General features: G+C 38.3%; 1 protein-coding gene across 2 annotated transcripts in view; it reads left to right on the top strand.

Moving 5' to 3' along the window:
- The first annotated feature begins 583 nt into the window (after positions 1 to 583).
- TBCA (tubulin folding cofactor A) overlaps positions 584 to 22,304 on the top strand; it is a 116,655-nt gene continuing 94,934 nt past the window's right edge. For both annotated transcript variants that reach the window (XR_012471931.1, XM_074203653.1), the window contains exon 1: positions 584 to 761. Coding sequence is in view for 1 of the 2 variants with exons in the window: in XM_074203653.1 (XP_074059754.1) it covers positions 709 to 761 (53 nt within the window). In the remaining variant the exon portion in view is untranslated. The remainder of the gene's footprint in view (positions 762 to 22,304) is intronic.

Genomic DNA, 22,304 nt, shown 5'->3' with positions numbered 1-22,304 from the left:
CATGGACTATCTGCCTCTGATCTGTGAGAGCTTTCCCATTTTGGTCCTGTGCCCGATTGAAGGACAACCGATCATCATATGTCATATAGTGATTGACAGATGCAGATACGCTACACGTCTACACATTCACGAACACTGCACAAATGTGATATGTAAATGATACCAACATACTGTAAACTATATAGTATAAGTACTAAATACTATATATTATGTGTTTATCTACTTAGTGTAATTATAGTAGTTACTTAAGACGTACTAATACATGGTATACTGTAACTGTACTTTGGGTGTACAGGACAGACTGTAGAATAGTCTATATTAGAAGTAAATATGTAAACAGCAGTAAATAGTCGAGTAAGTGGCTAAGCATGGGGAAGTGCATGGTCCCTGGGAACTGAAAATGCACATTTTCATTACAAGTTGTCTCGGGGACTGGGGCTGCCAGAGGGAGCGGCCGCCCCGCCCCGCCCGCGCCCCGCCTGAGCGGCGCCCGGCTGGGGAGGGCGGAGTCGGCCCGGCCGCCCCTCCCCCCGCGCCTCCATTGGTCAGGCGCGGGGGGAGGGGAAGCCGGGAGGCCGCGCCCCGGGCGGGCGCGCATGCGCACGGCGCTGCCGCGGCCGGGCGGACGTAACCGGTGTCGGCGTGCTGGGCCTCCTCCCCTCGGCCGCTCCGCCTTGCCGCCCTCCTGCCCCGCGCCGGTGCGGGACCATGGCCGACCCCCGCGTGAGGCAGATCAAGATCAAAACGGGCGTCGTGAAACGGTACGCGCCGCGGCTCCCGGACTGCTCCCGCCCCGCCTGGGGCCGGGCCGGGCCGGGCCGGGCCGGGCCGGGGAGGCCGCGCCGGGCCGGGCCCGAAGGCCTGCGCGCCAGCTCGGGACCGGGGGCGGGGCGGAGGCTCGCGCCGCACCCCGCCCCGCCCCCTCCCGCCGCTGGGGGGGGCCGGCCGGCCGGGCCTGGGGGGAGGGGCCCCGCTTCCGGCTCTTGAACTTGGCCTGGAGAGGGCCGGGGCTGGGGGGTCCCCGCAGTGCACAGCCCGGGGCGGGACTTGTGCCCGCCCCCCGAGCCGGAGCCCGGAGGAGCTGGGGGGTGCCCCCCTGAGCGGCCCCCAAACTCCCCTCCTCCAGCTGCCCCGCCCCCCCCGCCCGCGGCCAGGCGCCGCGTGGCCGCCTTCTGCCCGCACCTAAGGAAAACGAATATTGCTTTGGGAGGAGATGCCTCCCCAGGGCCCCAAATTACTAAGATCACTGTTTAATTCCGCTCTTCAAGATAAAAGCCGGTTTTGCAGAAGGTCAGGAGTTCTGAAGCATCAGCTAAATCACAGGTTACGCCCCATTATTGGCGAGGAAGGCCGATCCTTGTGGCATCTTTATTGCTACTTTGTGGTGTCAACCTTTTGCCAGCTCACCTATCCTCAGGAAAGGAGGGAAGATGTAAATTCATTAATCTAAACTGTAGTTACTGTGTTTTACTACACCTTTACTGTTTGAATACTAGGAGAAGCAGCAAGAGACCTCATTGTTGTACTTTTCCCCCTTTGAGGTAGAATTCTTTTTTTTTTCCAGTTTTTGCAAGGCAAATGGAGTTAAGTGACTTGCCCAAGGCCACACAGCCAGGTATTTGTTAAGTGTCTGAGACCAGATTTGAGCTCAGATACTCCTGACTCCAGGGCGGTGCTCTATCCATTGTGCCACCTAGCCGCCCCGAGATAGAATTCTTAATTACCAAATATTGATTTTTGTAATTATAAATTATGCAACTTGAGTTGCTTGTGCTCAACAGTAGATCAAAACGATATGGCTGTGTTGGAGTCAGGTACAGTATTTGTGCCTGATCAGACCAGTATGAGCTGGGAAGGCTCTACCACAGGTCTTAAAAATAGATCATATCATATCCTTGGAAGGAAAGGCACTATATAAAACTGATAATGTAATAAGTTTTAGAGCTTGGTGCTTAACATGTATTTATAACGAAATTAAGAGAAGGGAGGATTTTTCTAGCAAAAACTGTAAAACTTTTTGAGTATAAGATAAAAATACTCAGAAGTAATACTACAGGCCCTTGATAGCAATTTCTGTCAAAATACCAAGTGGTGGTACAAAGACAAAAAGAAAATAGCCCTTACCTTTAAGGAGTATATGTTAGCTTTTTTTTTTATTTATTTAGTTGTGACCAATTCTTTGTGATCCAAAGAAGCATAACTGTCTGTGGGTTTTTGTTGGTAAAAATTCTGTAGTGGGTTATCATTTCTTTCTTCATTATGTTATGCAGAGGTAGGCATGTATCAGTTTGTACAGAATAAATAAAAGGTAAAATTTTTTTCCCCTGGAAAAACTACTAGTAACTGGGAGAAGAACAGCAAGGACCTCATAAAACGTGTCAAAGGTGATACTTAAGCAGGGTTGAAAGAGATCAAGGTAGACCATGTTCTAGGCATTTCGGCCAGATTATGTAAAGATTCTAAGGTGGGAAAGTAAGTGTGGGAAAAAGTTAATGTACTTCAAATTTCATTATATTTATTAAATGTCTACTGTGTCAGATACCTGAGATACAATTGACATTGAATAGTTGACATTTCCTGCCCTCTGTGAGCTTATCTCTTGACTTCCCTTCCATTCAAATTTGTGGTTTTTTCCTGGTGAAGAACTATTGAGTGTAGATCTATAATTTAAGAAGTGACTTTCAGATTAATTTTATATATAAAGCTTGTTTGTAAGTTTATGAATAATTATTTTTATGTTTCTTGACTCTGAGCAATTTTTTTTATTTTATTTTCAAATTAAATTTTTTAACCAAAAATCCACCTTTTTTCTCCCCACTGTTGTAAGAGTAAACATAATACTTCCCAAAAATATAAAACCTCATGAGAAATAAAGTGAAAGAGGGAAAAAATGTGTTTCAGTCTGTCTCAGGCAGATCACATTCTTTATCATAAGTCCATTATAGAAGTTACTTCCATATTTTTCCACAGTTGCTGTTGCTGATTGTAATTCCCTCCATCCATTCCTCCCCACTACCATCTATTATATTTTCTCTCTGTCCCACTTCAAAAATGTGCTGTGGGGTAGCAGAGTGGCTCTATGGATAGAGCACCAGTCAAGAGACCCCAAAACCCACATCCCACCCCAGAGACCCAGCAACCACCCAGCCCCGTGGTCCTGGGCAGGCCACCCAATCCCACCACCTTGGAAAAAGTTTAAAAGAAAATGTGTTGTATCTGACTATCTTCTATGAACTACCCTCTTCTCTATTACCCACATCCCCCCCTCCCCAACCCTTTTTCCCTTCTCTCCTTTATCTTCTAGATTTCTATTCCCTATTGAGTAGGTATACTATTTCCTCTCTGAGCCATTTCCAATGAGAATGAAGGCTCCCTCATTGCCCCTCACCTTTCCCCCTTCTTTACCATTGCAAAAGCTATTTCTTGACTTTTACATGAAATATCTTAGTCTATTCTACCTCTCCTTTCCTTTTCCCCAGTGCATTTCCTTTTCACCCATTGACTCCATTTTAAAAAAAATTATTTATTTATTTTGAGTTTTATAATTTTTCCCTAATCTCACTTCCCTCCCCCCACTCCCCACAGAAAGCACTCTGTCAGTCTTTACTTTGTTTCCATGTTGTACATTGATCCAAATTGAGTGTGATGAGAAATATCCTTAAGGAAGAGACAAAGTCTAAGAGAGGGGTGGCTAGGTGGTACAGTGGATAGAGCACTGGCCTTGTAAGTCAGAAATCCCTGAGTTCAAATCTGGCCTCAGACACTTAATAATTACCTAGCTATGTGGCCTTAGGCAAGTTTGCTTAACCCCATTTGCCTTGCAAAAATCTAAAAAAAAGTCTAAGCTATAACAAGATCAGACAATAAGATATCTGTTTTTTTCCCCCTAAATTAAAGGGAATAGTCCTTGAACTTGTTCAAATGCCAGGGCTCTTTATCTGGATACAGATGGTATTCTTGTTGCAGACAGCGCAAAATTGTTCCTGATTGTTGCATTGATGGAATGAGTGAGTCCTTCAAGGTTGATCATTGCCCCCATGTTGCTGTTAGGATGTGTACAGTGTTCTTCTGGTATTGCTCATCTCACTCAGCATCAGTTCATGCAAATCCTTCCAGGCTTCCCTGAATTCTTTCTAATAGAACAATAGTGTTCCATCACATACATATACCACAGGCTAATAAGCCATTCTCCAATTTCCAGTTTTTTGCCACCACAAACAGGGCTACTGTGAATATTTTTTTGTACAAGTGATGTTTTTTTCCCTTTTTTTGTTTTCCTTAGAGAAGCTTTCTTAGCTCTTTCTCCATCTGACCAATTCTGCTTTTTAAAGCATTCTTCTCAATAACTTTTTGAACTGTTTTATCCATTTGAACTAAACTTGTTTTTAATGTTATTTTCTTCAAAATTCTTTTGGATCTCATTAAGCTTCTGACTTCATTTTCATGTTTTTCCTGCATCTCATTTCTCTTCCCAATTTTTCTTCTACCTCCCTTACCTGATTTTCACAATCTTTTTTGAGCTTTGTCATCATAGCCTGAGTCTAACTTTTATATTTCTTGGAGTCTTATATTCAGGAGCTTGGACTTTATCATCTTTTGATTGTGTGTTTTGGTCTTCCATGGTACCACAGTAATTGTCTATGGTCTGGTTCCCTTTTTTTTCTATTTACTCATTTCCTGAGCCTGTACCAGGTCTGGGGGTGCTTCCTGAGCTTTTGAGTGTTACTGGGACACCCCCATAAGGACCTCAGTATGTGAGGCCCCTCTAGGGCCCCATACTGCAACCAGGGTCTGAATGTAGTCAAAGCCCCAGAGTCCTGTCCCAGGGACAGAAGACAGACCTCAGCAGTCTCCCTCCACTCCCTTACCTTCCATGGGCCAAGCAGTCAGGGAGCAGCTGCTGGGCAGCTCCCTTTTGGATGGTTTTACAGGTCTGTTTCCGTTTCCTGGGATCTGGGCTGTTCTGAGAGCTGGCCCACACTGAGGAGGGCCACCCTGGACTGGGCTTTGTGCTCACTCTGCCAGAGGTCTCCCTGCTGATCTTCCAAATTGTAATTGGTGCTCCCTGGAGTGGCAGGTCAGGAAACTGCTTCTGCTGCCAGGGGCTGTTGTTCCCAGAAGGCTGAAGCTCCTTAGCTCTGGGTGGTAAGACAGAACCTTCCCACTATTTTCCAGGTTACCTTGGACTGGAGAATTGCCTCACTGGATCTTTCTGTGGGTTCTGTCTCAAAAATTTAATTAGTCATAATTTTAAGATTTTTGAAATATTTTGGAGAGAGCTTCTGGGAAAGCCTGTTCTCATGCCCCCATCTTGGCTCCACCCCAGCTCTAGGCATTTTTTATGACTGTCCCCCATGCCTTCAATGCTCTTGTTCTTCTGTTTCCACTGTGAAGCTCCCTTTCTTCCTTTAAATCTCATTAGAATTCCACCTTCTGGAAGCCCTCCCTAATCCCTTTTTAATTCTAATTCTTTCCCTCTTTTAATGATTTTTTAAAATTTATCCTGGATTGGGCAGCTAGGTGGTGCAGTTGATAGAATACTGGTCCTGAAGTCAAGAGGATTTGAGTTCAAATTTGACCTTAGATACTTACTAGCTGTGCTCCCATTCAGGACCATCTCTAGTCATCTTGATCCATATCTCATCACTGGACCCAGTTGAGAAAGTGAACCCATTTGAGAAAGTGAACCTGGTGACTTAGCACAGCACTCCCTCACTCAAATCCAATTCATATGCTTGTCACAGCTTCACCTCCCTGATGCCATGGTTCTCTGCCTCCCATGAAAGACAAATAACAATTCATCCTGTAAATAGTTTGCTTTGCTTAAATTTGCTCACATGTTGCATTCCCCATCCTACTGTAAGCTCCTTAAGGGCAGGGGTTATCTTTTGTTTCTTTTTGCATTCTCAGAGTTTAACACTGTGTAGGGCACTTAGGAGGCACTTAATAAATGTATATTCATTTATTGTCTTGTTTAGTAGAGACTGTATTTGAATCAATCTTTCAAAAAGATGCCTTTTGTATTTTCATACTTATCAGATGACTTTATCTAACAACTAGTGACTAGCAATTGCCTTTAAGATAAAAAAAATTTGAAATCCATATATGATTTCCTTTTTTATAGAAATATTGATGACTTCTTTTAAAGTGTGGTAAAAGTTTTGTGAGGCAAGATTTGAGAGAAAGGATCAAGTGGGTTGTGATTACAATTAATTGATAATAAACATTGAAAAAGAATGATATTTTCAAAGTTTTTGACCTTTAGTAAGTAGCAACAAATACTTAAGAACATAGCTATCTCTTCAGTAAATTTTAACAACAAATTTTAATAAATTTCAGCAAAATTTAAAGTTACCAACTAGACAGGAACTATATAGTCTTGGTCTTATCTAATATATATGATTGTCAAAAAACCCCTCATGATTTCATTATTATAAAAACTAAATACAGGAGGGCGGAGCCAAGATGGTGACAAGAAGGGATCCAGTCTTAGGAGCTCTCTGATAAAATTCATCAGCTAAGGACTCTTAACTAAACTTTCGAGAGACAGAACCCACAAAGGGACCCACTGAGGCAGTTCTCCTACTCAAGTTAACCCGGAAAAGAACAGAAAGGCTCTGCTCCCCGGGATTGGAGAGGTGGCCTGCCAGAGGGGTGGCCCGCCAGAGCCAAAGAACCTCAGCCTCCCGGAGGCAGACCCAGGGCACTGGGAGTCTCAGCTCACAGCAGTGGGGGAGTCTCCTTAGCTGCACCCCGAGGAGCACTGGGCACAAAGTGGGGGAACAGCAGGGACCTCTGCCAGAGCAAGCACCTGGAGCCCAGCCCTCAGGGCACACAGCAAGCAGCATCTTCTTTCCCCAGCCCTGATCCAGGAGACAGAAGCAGGCGGAGCTGGTAAGCAGGAGCCCCCAGGGCATGAGCCCATTGAGCTGAGGGAGGGGAGTGAAGAGAGACTGCCTAGCTCTGTCCTCTGCCCCTGAAACAGGACTCTGGGGCTCTGACTACATTCAGATCCTGATCACAGTCTAGGCCCCCCCATAGAACAGCAGCCCCCCCCCCCCACATCAGCCCCTTGGCAGAGTGGGGCGCTTATGGTCATTCACAGACCAGGAAGGAGGACAGAGCCACACACTGAGACCCTTGTGGGAGTGTCCCAAAATCTCAAGAAACACCCCAAACCAGGCCCAGGCTGGGAAAATGAGCAAGCAGAGAAACAAAAAGAAGACTATTGAGAAATATTTTGCAAATGAGCCCAAGAAGGACCAAAATACTCAGTCTGAAGATGAGGAAGCACAAGCTCCTGCATCTAAAGACTCCAAGAAAAACAGAAATTGGGCTCAGGCTATGATAGAGCTCAAAAAAGACTTTGAAAATCAAATGAGGGCATTGGAAGAAAAACTGGGAAAAGAAGGTAGAGAGATGCAGGAAAAACATGAAAAATGAAGTCAGCAGCTTAGTCAAGGAAATCCAAAAAAATGCTGAAGAAAATAGCATGCTAAAAACCAGCTTAGGTCAAATGGATAAAACAGTTCAAAAAGTTATTGAGGAGAAGAATGCTTTAAAAAAGCAAAATTGGCCAGATGGAAAAAGAGATAAGAAAACTCTCTGAGGAGAACAAATCCTTCAGACAAAGAATAGAATTCAGGGAGATTGATGAATTTACCAGAAATCAGGAATCAATACTTCAAAACAAAAAAAATGAAAAATCAGAAGAAAATGTGAAATATCTCATTGAAAAAACAACTGATATGGAAAAACAGACTTAGGAAAGATAATTTAAAAATTATTGGAATACCTGAAAGTCATGATCAGGAAAAGAGCCTTGACATCATTTTCAAAGAATTACTACAGGAAAATTGCCCTGATATTCTAGAAGCAGAGGGCAAAATAGAAATGGAGAGACTCCACCGATCCCCCTGAGAAAGAGATCCCAAAAACCTAACCCCTAGGGATATTATAGCCAAGTTCCAGAACTCCCAAGTCAAAGAGAAAATATTACAAGCAGCCAGAAGGACACAGTTCAAATATCGTGGAGCTGCAGTCAGGATCACACAGGACATAGCAGCAGCTACTTTGGAAGCTCGTAGGGCTTGGAATACAATATACCGGAAGGCAAGAGAGCTTAGAATGCAGCCAAGAATGAACTACCCAGAAAGGCTGAATGTCCTCTTCCAGGGAAAAGGATGGACTTTCAATGAACCAGGGGAATTTCAAAGGTTCCTTTTGGAATGGCCAGAGCTAAACAGAAGGTTTGATCTTCAGATACAGGACTCAGGTGAAGCATGGAGATTGGAGGAGAGGGGGGAAATATGAGGGACTTAATGAGGATGAACTGCATGCATTCCTGCATAGAAAAATGACACTGATAATACTCATATGAACCTTCTCAGTTAATAGAGCAGGTAGAGAGAGCTTTTATAGTTGAAGCACAGGAAAAAGCTGAATTCAAAGATAAAATGTGGTGTAAAAATGGAGTCATTAGAAAAAAGGGAAATGGAATGGGAGAAAAAGGAGAGGGGGAATAGTCCCAAGATATTTCACATAAGATTTTTTTTATTACAATGAGCTATTGCAATGATATGGAAGGGGGGGAGGCAAGGGGGAATGAGGGAAACTTTGCTCTCATCAGAAATGGCTAGGAGAGGAAACAGCAAATATACTCAATGGGGTATAGACATCTGGAGTAAGAAGGAAGGGGGAGCCGGGGGAAGGGGTGGGGATGTGAATAAAGGAGGAGAGGATGCACCATGGGGGGAGAGTGGCCAGATAGAACACATTTTCTTTCTTACATCTTGCAAGGGCCTGGGAATGGAAGGCCTGCCCAGGACCACAGGGCCAGGTGGATTCTGGGCCTAAGGGGTGGTATGGGGGCTCAGGGCTTCTTGGCGCCAGGACCAGGGATCTGTCTGCTGTGACACTCGGCGACCCTACAGCAGAGTCATAGTGGAAGAAGAGAGAAAATAGAGTACATGGTAGTGGAGAAATAAGAAAGGAGGGAGTTTCGATCAGCAATGGCAAAGGTGGAAAAATATGGAAATAACTTTTGTGATGGACTTATCATGAAGAATGAGATCCACCCATGACAGAGTTGTTGGTGTTGGAACAAAGACTCAAGCACATTTTTTGTTATTATTATCTGGGGGAGTGCGCAGGGCAAGTGGGGCTGGGTGGCCTGCCTGGGGCCACATAGTGGGTTGATCTTTGGGTGTCTGGGGCCAGATTTGGGCCCAGGTGCTCCTGGCTCAAGGGCCAATGCTCTGTCTGCCACCCAGCCACCCCTACTATTATTACTATTTTATTTTATTTTGGGTCTTTTTTCCCTTTCTTTTTTTTTTTTTTTTTGGTTTTTGCAGGGCAGTGGGGATCGGGTGGCTTGCATGTCACACAACTGGGTGATTGTTGGGTTTACGAGGCTGGATATGGACTCGGGTGCTCGTGGTTCCAGGGCTGGTGCTTCGTCCATTGCGCTACCTGGCCATGCCTACAATTATTACTATTATTATTTTTTTATTTTAATTTTTTTCTCTCCCCTTTACTTTTTTCACCCAAACAAGTCTATCTATATTCATTGGGGAGGAGGGGTATTCTTGTAAACAAGAATATTTTATTAATGTAAAAAAACATTTGTACAAAATGAGAATAAAAAATAAATTTAAAAGAAAAAAAGAGTCTTACCAACATAAGCAGAAAAAAAACTAATACATTGGATAAAGATGTTTTCTCTGTATATATCATAATTTCTACTGCATCTTCCTTACTATAACATTTATATTTGAAACTGCCATTTACTTGTTACAACATAAGTGCAGAATGTAGATCCATTGAACAACAAAATAAACTTTTGTGCAAATAACCTATTTGCATATTTTATTGAATTTTCAGATTCCCAATTAAGTTTTTATGGTTTCATGGAATATATCCCATTATCCTTGCTGTATAATCTTCCCAGCTCCCCCCGCCCCCGTAATATGGCCTGTATTTTGAATGTTAGTTTTGTTTTGGTTGCAAGTATTGTTAAAAAGAGATTTTTGTCTTAACTATTGGATTCATCAATTATTTCCTGTTATAGTTTAGATTCTACTATGTAGTATTAGCTAGCAAATTAAGACGTGATATGTGAACAATCGATTAGCCAATCAGTAAACATATAGTAAGTGTTTATACCAGGCATTTCAACTTTTATCACTGGGAATACAAAAAGTGGCAAAAAAACAGTTCTTATCTTCTCTTAAAATCTAATGGGGGAAACTACATGCAAACATGCAAAACAAGAGGGAAGACTCTAGAATTAAGAAGGGTTGGGAAAGGCTTCCAGTAAAAGAAGTGATTTTATAAAGATGAGATTTAAAGGAAGCTAGGGCAAGTCAGTTGACACAGAAGAATAATCTAGGCATTGGGAATAGCCAGAGAAAATGACTGAAACTGAGAGATGGAGTGTAGTGTTTATGGAGCTGCTAAAAGGCCAGAGTCACTGAATTGAAGAGTACATGTGGGAAATAGGGTGTAAGAAACCTGGAAAGGTAGGAAGGGTCTAGGTTATGAAGATTATGTTTGAACACCAAACTGAAGATGATATATTTGATCCTGGAAAGGATCATGCAGTTACTAGAGTTTGTTGGTAAGTAGGGGAGGAAATACACTGGACTTGATCAAAATCAGTACTATTCCTGGGACTTTGGCCTCAGGATCCAGAGCTATCGCCATCAGGATGTGAAGGAAGTGGTGGTCTACTTGGTGACAGTAGTTGGACTTGCCTCAAAGATGGAGATTTCCTGTCTTTCCTTCTGGATGTTTTGCGCTACAGTCATTCTGGTGTGGCTGCCCTGTGGGTGATTTTTGGTGATGATGACTAGTCCCATCTCCAATGGGATTTGCTTCTTGGGCATAAAGGCTAGGGATTTGGGGTTGGAAACAAGGCTAGTGGTCTAAGGGTATTATTATGAACATTCCTGACTCAGCCTCTGAGGTATGTTTTATTATTATTATTATTATTATTCCCATTTTACAAGTTCTAAGGGACTTGTGTGTGGGATTAGATCTCCCATCTTCTTAAATCCCAAATCCTATACCATACACCTAGATGACTAATTCTTGCATTGCTCAGCAAATGAGGCAAAAAGAAAAGGGGAAAGCAAAGCACTTTTTTTTTTTTAACAAAATGAATATATACAAACACTTACATGGACAGCAGTATTATTGATTTGTGAAACTTAGGATAAAGTTGGTATCTATTTTAACAGATAATCTCTGTTAAGAAGTAATTCTTAGGTTTTCAAATGTAGTCACCTCTTCTTAAAGTGATTGATTGTCATGGAGGATAGAAGAGGGTAGCTAATAACTACTCCCTTATATGATTGTCTTTGAGAGTAGGAAGCCAACTACTCCCTAACTGAAAGCAATTGAAAATTTAATATGAAAGAGAGAAAGAAAGAAAAAACCCTCTTGCTTTTTTACTGGTTCTTAAGGAAGAGGTGATTCTCATAGGCAAGACTGCATGTGACTAGAATGTTAGGAGCCTGCATCTGGAAGAAAAGCAGATTTAGTGAGGTTGATTTTCTGGTTACCTCAGGTATTAGCTTTGTGATCTTGAATATAGGTCTCAAACTCTCTCCATGCTTGGGAATTTAAAGCCATATAGAACAAAAGTCATGTGGCTAATTCACACATTGAAATGTCTTGCATCTATTAGATGGATCAGCAGAGAAGTACAATACTCTAAAATGAAGAAAGAATTCTGGTGCAGAAGATCCCTTGTGAGAAAAACTGATTCCACTTTTGGACATTCCACTATTGTATTCTAATTAATAGGGTAATTTTCCATAGCAACACTTTTAAATATGCCTCTTTATAGCTTCTTACTTTTGCCCTCTGAGGCCAATCCGAGTAAGTCAAATCCTTCTTCCATAAGACGGTTCTTCATATACAAAGTTCTTCATTGAGAGTCCTCATGTCTTCCCTGGGCTAAAGAGACCCATTTTCTTTCACTAAAATTAACTTACCATTTTGGTCATTGTCCTTTGGAGGTACTCCAAAATCAACAAACATTTATTAAATGTCTGCTTTGTGCATAGTACTATGTAAAATATTCAGGGCAAACCAGTGATGGAAGAAAAACATGGTTAAGACTCTTGTAGTATACTAGTTAATGAGACTGGTGTTACTTATATAAACTCTTGGGTTCTTGTTCCAACTCCTACTCTCAATGTCAGATTAACTCCCCTGAGTCTAGGCTACATCATATCTCGAGGATTCTAGGGATTATCCTAATGAGTTAATGGTATTTTTTTTTTTATTGCCATTGGTGTAAGTTTTCATTTTGGTATGTTCTCTTTAATATAAATTGACATTTACAGTTAAGGTCTTCTTCTCTCCTTTTCCATCCTTTCCCCCATGTCATTGATGTAGAAATATAATAATATTTTTCTGAACTGGAAGCAAACTGTCCCCTCTACAACCCTAGTCCACATTATTCAGTGTAGACTGAATAATAGGTGCTCAGAACTGAACCTAGAGAAGTTTGGGGCATAATGAGGGTTGACATCCTTGACTAGTCTAATTTCCTTGTTTTACAACAAAAGAAATTGAGGCTTAGGGAGATGAAGTGACTTGTCCAAGGTCATACAGCTAGTTAGTAGATAGGGATGGCCCCATGACTTTTGCTATTTTAAGAAGACAATAGATATCACCAGAGTACCTGTTTTGGGTTTTTTTTTTTAAAGCTTGATAGTCTCACTGTCCTCTTCCCATGTCAGACTTCATTTGGAATATTGCATTCAATTTTGGGGACCATGACTTAAGAAAGAGAGTGTTGAGAGGAGAGCATCTAGGATGATGAAAGGCTTTCACTCTATATCATATGATCATTATTCAAAGGAACTGAATATGGGTCAGTTGAAGGAAAGAAGACTGGGCATGAGAGCTCATTTCAATTATTTGGAAGGGGAGGAGGATGTGGAGAAGGGGGATGAGATTTGCTTTTTTTGACCTCGGAAGACAGAACCAGGTAGAAATTGCAAAGAGGCAAATTTAGTTTTGTTTCAAGAAAAGACTTCCTATTAAAATTGTCTAAATTTGCAATGAGCTACTTAGAGAAGTAATGGTAATGGGTTCCCCTTCTTAGATAATTTCATCTTCAAGAAGGACCTGGATGACCCCTTGTTGAATGTGTTTTTATGGGGATTTCTTTTGTATATGGGGTTGGACTAGATGTCTCTTCCAAATTTGAAATTTTTTAATTTTCATTGTGATTCATCTGATTAATGTTACATGGGCTATTGTTTATTTTCTATTTCTTCAAGACTTCCTGTAGGCTTTTCTTGGTAAAGATACTAGAGTGGTTTGCCATTTCCTTCTTCTATTCATTTTGTAGATGCTGAGGCAAAAAGGGTGAAGTGATTTTTCCTAGGGTCACATAACTAAGAAGTGTGTGAAGCCACATTAACATTCATAAAGATGAGTCTTTCTGACTTGAGGTCCAGCACTTTATCTAGTGAACCACCTAGCTAGATATAGTTTTTCAAATATCATTATAATCCAGAATTAGCACTTTTCAATGTTGATGGTTTCTGAGTTTTATAATAGCTAAAAGTTACCTCTGTACTTTTCTTTTTACAAGGCAGATAACAAGAGTCTCCCCCCCCCATTTCATCTATTTTAGTTTCTAGTTTATATGAAAATAAAATTTACTTGTGTTTCACTAGCTGACTCCTAAAACACCTAGGTAATTTGGTTATGGATACATTAGTTGGTCATACTATCATACCTGGAAATCTTCAGTGGGTTTTGTGGTAATATATGGTCTCTTGAAAAATAGAGGTCTTCTGTTTCTGGATCATTTGTCATGAATGTTTGCTTAGCTTGTATCATAGAAGTCATTTAACCCTAATATATATATACATACATATATATATATATATATATATTGTTATTATGGCTTACTTAGTAAAGGAGTCTTTGTAGTTTGTTGCATTGTTGTGGGAAAACTACCTAGTTTAGATCTTTTAAATAGCAGTGTATAACATTATTGTAAATTTTAAAATGCCTTTTTAATCCTAAAATGTTTTATGCAAAGCATTTTATATATTACTGTGTTTTCTTTACATAAACTATATAGTAAAGGGAATTTGTTGTGCTAGAATGGAAAATTTTGGAGTCAAGAAGACATGATCCAATCCCAGCTATAACAATAGCTATCTAACTTTAGGACAAGTCACTTAGCTTTACTGAGACTGTTTCATTGTCCATAAGATGAGGACTTTGGTCTAGATAGATGATTTCTATATTCCCTTCCACATTTAAATATATAGTTCTGTTATCTAAAGAAATTTGTTCTAGGAGTGAAGAAAAATATGAAATTTATGTTAATTGTTGACAAACTAAGGTTTTGAATAAACATCTCTGGTCTATAGGTCTCTGAAGTAGGATTTTTATCTTCCAAAAGTAAATGTTTTACTAGTTCTGTGGTCACTGTATAGTTATCAAGAAAAAAATAACACTGTATGGTTATCTTCTGTAAGAAAAAATACACCTATTCAGTTAACACAAAAGACTTTAATTACTTTAAAACCAATTTACTTTGCAAATAAATCAGCTAAAATGTTCTTCTGTTGAATAAATAAATAAATTAAAAATAACTTCCTTAAGTATATCTTTACCTAGTCATTTTGTATAGCTAACTAACAAAATCTTATGTGAACATAAAGTGTTAGGGCATGTGAAATAGGTCTGACATTGGCCCATAGTTTCCCTCTGATTAAATGAAAGTGACATCAGTAGATTAGAATGAGACTAAGACAATTCACACTGCAATTGTGTTAGTTTAACTTTAACAATCTTTTAACACTCTTGTTTAAATGTAGCTGACATACCATAATTACAAATCTACAAGCCTTGATTATAGAATTTTACATCATGAACCTATGGGGAAATTGTATTGATTTTTGTACAGCAGCCCTTTCAGAAACCACCTTTCCCAAACTGTGGCATCTTCCCAAGTTTGTTTATACCTTTACCTTTGCTGTACAGCTCATGTTCTGGGGATGTATATGGCATATATAGCATTTATTGTAAGTTTTTTCCTTCAGAAATATTTACTCAAGTAACAAGGTAAATTTAAAAACTTCTTTTAAAATGTGTACAGTTCCACAATATTAATCAGATATGAATCATATTTCCCCCAAGTGGAAAGCATATGATATGATTTGACTTGATAATCTCTGAAATCTCAAGCTCTTAGTGATCTGAAGTAGTCAACTATGCAAGTAATTTTTTTTCTGTCCTTATTTCTTCACTCACCCCCTCATCCCCTTTTTTCAAGTTAGGTGTAAATGTGGTAGACAGCATCTTTTTGGAATTGAGGACATAGCCCTGTGGTTTGCTCTCCTTCTCTATGTCATCCTTTTTGCTGTGGGATGAAGTAGCCTAAAGTGTCCATTTTTCTGCTTTTGAAAATTGACTCAGTATTTGTTAAATTTGAGTAAATTATTTGCTTCCCTATAATAGAGGATTAAAGTATGTTTAACCTTAAACAAAGGAATGGTACCAATTTTTTACTAGCTCTTTTGTCAGCAATTATTTGGTAGAAGAAAAAGAAGAGAAATAATTGCTGAGAGGCATCTATTTGGCCTCAAAAGATAGAAGTCTAAGGTTCAGTCATACTTCGTAGCTTTTAAAATTTTAGACATGGAAATGAAAATTGTCTCTTTTTGTATTTGTTATTGCTATTATTTTTGCTCAAAAAATCAGTAGTACTGTAATAATTCTGAATTCTCAGGTAATGATAGTCTGAAATATTTAGAACATAAGAGCATAGGACATGCTATAATGGGTCAGGCCAGTGGACCATCTAGTCCAAAATTTCATCTGGTCAGGAACAACAAGAAACATTTTGTAAGAGAGCAGTTTTCCCTATGTAAAACAGCCCCTAGGGGTTAGTGATAGACTGTTGAATGTTCTCAAAATTCTAATGTAGATTTGCCACTGGTGAATTTACAGTAGTACCTTGGTTATTCAGAGGGCATTTAAGGAATCTTACCTCTGAATTGTAGCCATAAATAAGGGAGTAAAGTTTAAAAAAAAAGATGTTATAAGCACTATACACTAAAACTCATGTACTCAGTGTATTTTTTTGCATAGAGTTTTAACAATCCACATTATCTGGTTTTGCAGTTTAACAAATATTAGAAGCAGCTGTTATTAGCAGGGATAGAGGAAGATCTTTTTAGAGACCTGTATGCTGACTGCCACACAGATAGATGACCACTGTTGTTTTGGCAGTGAAAATCATTTTGAAAGAACACAAAATAATTCAAAAGATATGATCGGTTGGTTCCATTTAGCATTAAAGTACAGAGAACTCATGTCAGTACATTTGTAGGAATGACTTCATTTGAACATTGGAGGACATAGTGGTAGGAAACTTGCTTTTATTCCCAAATGCAGGAATTTTCTTGATGATTATGTCCAGTATACACTAGTTAAGAAAGCACAATGTGGTACATAATATACTTTAGAAGAATTTCTATCATTTTATGCAAAGTTGAGTTATTTTTAGAAGGTTATGAAAAATTAAGTTATTAAAAAACTCATTTATGGGGAAGAGCCCTGGCTAGACAAGCATTGCTACACAAATTATTCTTGCATCAATCTTACCAACTTTTGGGGGCCAGCTAGGTGGTGTAGTAGATAGAGCACTGACCTAGAGTCAGGAGAACCTGAGTTCAAATGTGCCCTGACACTTAATACCTAGCTGTATGACCTTGGGCAAGTCACTTAATCCCATTGCCTTGCAAAAAAAAAAGAAAATGTTTAAAGTTACTTGACTTAAGAGGTTTCCTTTACCCGTAATTTAAATATTTTGAGATTTGATAAAGACCATGCTTGATGAATTTACTGATTTTGATCATGTTCCTTGTCAACTTTCCACCAATATAAACCTACACTCAGGAAACAATGAAATATTATTAGTATTTCTATTATTTCTAATATCTTTTCTATGGTAAACTGTTCTGGATCTTAAGCAGGCTTCTTATGAAGGATTTCTAGAGTACAATATTTCTAAATTGGAAATTGCTTTTATACTGAACATGACTTAATTTTTTTCACTCATTCTTGTCAAATCCTACAAACTTAGTATAATGGATAGAGATGGTTTAGAAATTAAGAAGTTCTAAGGTCACATTCTGCATATGATATAAACACTACCTTTCTGTAAGTGGTAGTGCCCCAGGCAACTCAAAGACTGTAAGTGACAGAGAAGGTACAAATCTGTCTCCATAGAGAAGGTTACTCCCCTAGAGCTTCACTCTCCTTGAATGTATAGATCAAGTATTTAGATGTAGAGTACTAGGTGAATAATACAATGATAATACCTAGTTCCTGCTTTCAATGAGTTTGGAACAACTATTTTTATAAATATCAAAGAGTAATCTATATTTGCTGCCTCTACTTACTTTCTACTGATATCGCATACTTGAAAATGACTGCTAATTTTCAAAGTCTTCTCTGGATATTGGACTCTCGTTCTTTCTTACTTATTCTGTTTTCTCTTTTCTTTGTTTTCTTCCTGTCCAAAAGTTTTGGCCTTAGCCTTGTGTTCTTTTTCATGTGTACTCCCTCCCATAATCTGCTTCCTTAGCTGCAAACTTTCTCTGTTAAGGTGATAATGATCTATATCATTGTGTCATAGATTTAAAGCTGGAAGAGATTTTAGAGGTCATCTAAGTCCAGTCCTCTTTTTAGATGAGAAAACTGAGCCTAGAAAGGTTAAATGAAGTGCCCAAGATTACAAAGGTACTAATATCAGGGTGTTTTTTTCCCCAATTAATCACACTCAACCCTGACTCAAAGCAATATTTCAAAATGTTAGGGAAGGATAGTGGAGACTATCTCAGTCCCTTCATTTTATAGACATGGAAGGTTAAGACTGGAGAGATATCTGTATCCAGATAAAGAGCTGTGGAGTTTCCACAAATTTCAAGGACTGTTCCCTTTAATTTAGAAAAAAAACCCATATCTTATTGTCTGATCTTGTTATCTCTAAGACTTTTTGTTTCCTCCTTAAGGATAAGATTTCTCTCTCATCACACTCAATTTGGATCAATGTACAACATGGAAACAAAGTAAAGACTGACAGATTGCTTTGGGTGGGGAGTAAGATTGGGGGAAAGATTGTAAAACTCAAATAAAATCTTTAATAAAAAAAAGACTGGAGAGATAAAGTTACTTTACCAGAATGATGAATAATTCACTTTTCTGTCTATAAAAATTCTCTAATTGGATTGTCTGATGGGACCTCAAACTTAAAACTTTCAATATTGAACCCTGCCCTGAAACAACATCTCTTCCTGACTACCTTGTTATTGTTGTTGTTGTTGATGACAGCAACACTGTTTTCCTAGCCGCCTTGGAGTCATTTTGGCAATCACCAAGTGTCTGGCAGTTTTCTGAAATATCTCTTGTATTTGTTCTCAACTTCATTATCTTTACCACTGTTACAGTTCAACTTTACCTTGTCTGGTCTAGGTTTCTTTCTCTTCTTCCAGGTCTCTCAATTCAGCTCTATCATCTACGTTGCTTCTAGATCTGTCTTTCTAAGACAAAGTTCTGAATATTTTCCTCTTCTCCCTTTCCATCAGCCTCAAAAGAACAATCTGCAGTGATCTCCCAAAATTACAACTGCTTTGCAATTAAGAAACAATAATTTATATATCTTTACATAGAATTAAGCAATATTATTGTGACCTTATATTCTGTGTGTAACTATTCTGTTAACTTTTTGGTTGGGGAAAAATGGGAGAAATAAAGGAAACAGCCATGTGGCTTTGAATTTTTATTCAAAATGCTTCACTCATCTTTGGAAAATATAAAAGAGGAATATATTAGGTTTGCAATCAATTGAACATTCATTATGCATTTGCTATATGCCAAGCACTGGGAATATAAAGACAAAATTGAAACATTCATTGGCCTCATGAAACTAACACTCTAAAGGAGATAGCAGGTACATACATATACAAGTATATACAAAACTCATACAGGATAACGAACCTTGGATGAGAAAGATTAGCAGCAGCCGTGGGGGGACCAGGGAAGTCCTTATGTAGAAAAATAGTGGAAGCCAGGGATTTCAAGAGGAGGTCAAAAGGGAGAATATTCCAGATATGAGAGTGTCATCTCCATACCTTTGCATTACCTAATGTAAAGTAGTGTTCTGGGTGTGAGGAAGAACAAATTGGTTAGTATGACTAGACCAAAAAAATAAGAGAAAAATAATGTGAAATAAAATAGGAAAGGTAGAATAAGGCCAGGGAGATGATTATGTATTTGTTCTTATGAAATTTAAAAGACTTTCACAACTCTGTGGTTCTGAAAGAATATGTATCTTCCAATTAGGTTTTTAGATTTTTTAAAATTTTAATTAAATTGTTTTTATTAACTCCTTTTTAAAGCATTACAATAATTTTCCTGTATTTTCTTCCATTTTTCCCTAGGAATTTCCTTTTTAACAAGTCAAACAAAACCAATCAATATAGCTTACAATCATATGCTTGTTTGCCTTATCTAACCATCTCACTTTTGGATTATGTATATATTCTGAACTCAGTTGCTATATTTGTATTATTTTTGTTTGCATTGCTTTATATTTTGTTCTCTTGATTCTGTTTACTTGACATCTGTTTATAAAAGTCTTTCTCTCATTTTCATTTTTTAAGTGCAGTAAAACTGTACTATATTGGCCATAAATTGTTGTTCACTTAGTTTTTGTTTTGTTTCCAGTATGATCTTTGACTTCCTTGGTATTTATGCCTAGAAATAGGATTGCTGGATCAAAGTATATACTGATCTTTCTTGTATAATTCTAAATTGTTTTCTGGAATATTTTGACAAATTCACAATTCCTAGTGACTTAGTATGACTTCCCATAGCTGGGATGATTATTCATCTCTTTAACAATTCCGTAGGCATGAAAGTGAAAGAGTAATTTTAATTTTAATTTCTCATGTTATTTGTGATATGTAACATTTCCACTATATTTACTGATAATTCTCATTTTTCTTCATTTTGAAATCTTTCACATTTTTCTGTTGGAATGATCCTTGCCAGATAGGCAAGATAGGTGCCAGATATTTTTGCATCCTAAAAGCTAGGTGGTGAAGTAGAGCACCACAATTGGAGTTGGGAAGACTTAGTTATTAGACTACTGCCTCAGACAGTTGCAACTTAACTTTACTGTGCCTCAATTTTCTCATCAGTAGATTGAGAATATGGGACTTCTAAAATTAATATCATGATAGCCAGAGTGTGAATAATGAAAAATGTTGAAAGCTTAACTTAAATTTTTGTGTGTAAACAGTGATTTTGCTTCCTATTCATTATTTAAAAAAGTTGTCTTTTATCTGACTTACAGGAAGAAAGGAATATAAGGGAATAGCTCAGTTGCTGAGGGAGATTACCTTAATTTCTGCCCATCTGAGCAAGCAGAAAAACGTCAATCTTCAAGGTTTATGGAAGAGACTCTACCTTCCTTGCCAGACTGGAGCTGAAATAGACTTCAAAAGACCAATGAAGCACCTATACTAATGAGGGCTAATGGGTACTTAAACTGATGAAAGTGAGTCAGACAACAACATTAACCCCCTACTGTGCTGTTTTAAACCATTAATAGACATCAGCCTTTTAAAGAGATAGCTTTTGATAAGTAGGTGAACTCTTATGGCCATTTCTCTGTGCAGCTTAGACAGCTTGTGGGATTTCATTCAGTATCTGGATAATTGGAAAATGGTGTGGTTGCATTAAAAATTTGGATAATAACTCTATATAGCCATAAATTTATAGCTAAAAGCTAAAAGCTTAAAAGACATCTCGAAGTCCATGAATTCCTAAAACAATAAAAATTAATTGTATTTGTGATTTTAATTAGGGTACAAAGATCATGTATGTTTCTTTTTAACTGGATTTTTTTTTACAGAGTTCTGTGGAAGAATTAAATAATGCTTCATTAATTAAATTTGTTAGGATTTGGTGTGATTTCAACTACTTATTAGTGATACCAAAGTTAGTATATCTTTGAAATTATATTTGAATTGGTAAGTTATGATTTGATGTCCATCTATTATTATTATTAGTGTTTTTACCTCAGAAAACTTAACATATAAAGGTGAACACTTAGACTTTAAAAATAAATGTTTTAGTTTGATCATAGTGAGATCTAGATGTAGAATTTTAGATTGGACTAGTACTTCTTTTATAAAACCCAAAGAGTTAATATACAAGGTGTTCATGTATTTTATACTTTCATTGTAATTATAAATTAAAGCTCTCATTATAAGTTGATACAGCTTTGAAACTATCTACATTGAAGATTCTGATAGCATGTTGTGCAGATTATTGTAAATCTTATCAGACAGTAAGTTACACTAAACAAAGTATAAATTTAGTAGCATGACAATTTTGTTGCCTTGATAACGCTTTGAGGTAGAAACTTGATATATCATAAGTACTGGAGGCCATGGAGTAGGTAATGATTTTTTTCAGTGACCACAGGGAATTAATGATGCTTTGACACATTAAATTTCTATTTCCCATTCTTATTTAGAAATAATGGAAAAATACAGCTCTGTTTGGAAAGAGATATCATGTATTTAGTTTATGAATTCATTTCCATGTCTTAAAGTTAACTGCTGAAAATCTGATTTGGATATTTGATTATGCTCATTATTAAAAGGTAGTGAGCAAGCATAAAGACATTAATAGCACTTACCAGGCACCCCTCACTTCACAGAATAGTTGTTTTATGTAAAATTGAACTCCTAGAAATAAAATTTTTTTTTCATAGTTTCTATGTATAAAATTAGAAATAAAAACCTCAGATGAAGAAGGAGTGGTAGCCAACTCTGGAGTATGCTAAGTGTTTTGTGGTAGCAACCATTGCCAATTCTGGGAAACTATACTACTTATTAATAGTTTATTTTTCTTTTGTGGTACCATCCTAGATCAGTTTGGTTCCCAGCCTGCTGAATTCCCAGTCTTATGAGGAGCTTTTGCAAGGATTCTATGAATCTCATTCTGCAAAAATGGCCAAAATTTGAAGCACCATTCCATTTAATAAGCAAAATAGCTTTTATATATTAAATAATCTCATTTTTCTGTGTTCAGATGTACCTAGATATTGTGATTAATACAAATTTCATTTAAAAAAATCTTGTCGAGGGGTAGTTAGGTGGCTCAGTGGATAGAATACCAGCCTCGGAGTCAGGAGGACCTGAGTTCAAATTTGGTTTCAGACACTTAATAATTACCTAGCT

This window comes from Macrotis lagotis, chromosome X (genome assembly GCF_037893015.1).
Source record: "Macrotis lagotis isolate mMagLag1 chromosome X, bilby.v1.9.chrom.fasta, whole genome shotgun sequence".
NCBI lineage: Eukaryota > Metazoa > Chordata > Mammalia > Peramelemorphia > Peramelidae > Macrotis > Macrotis lagotis.
Note: the sequence above shows the minus strand (reverse complement) of the source record. Positions and strands in the feature narration are given on the sequence as shown.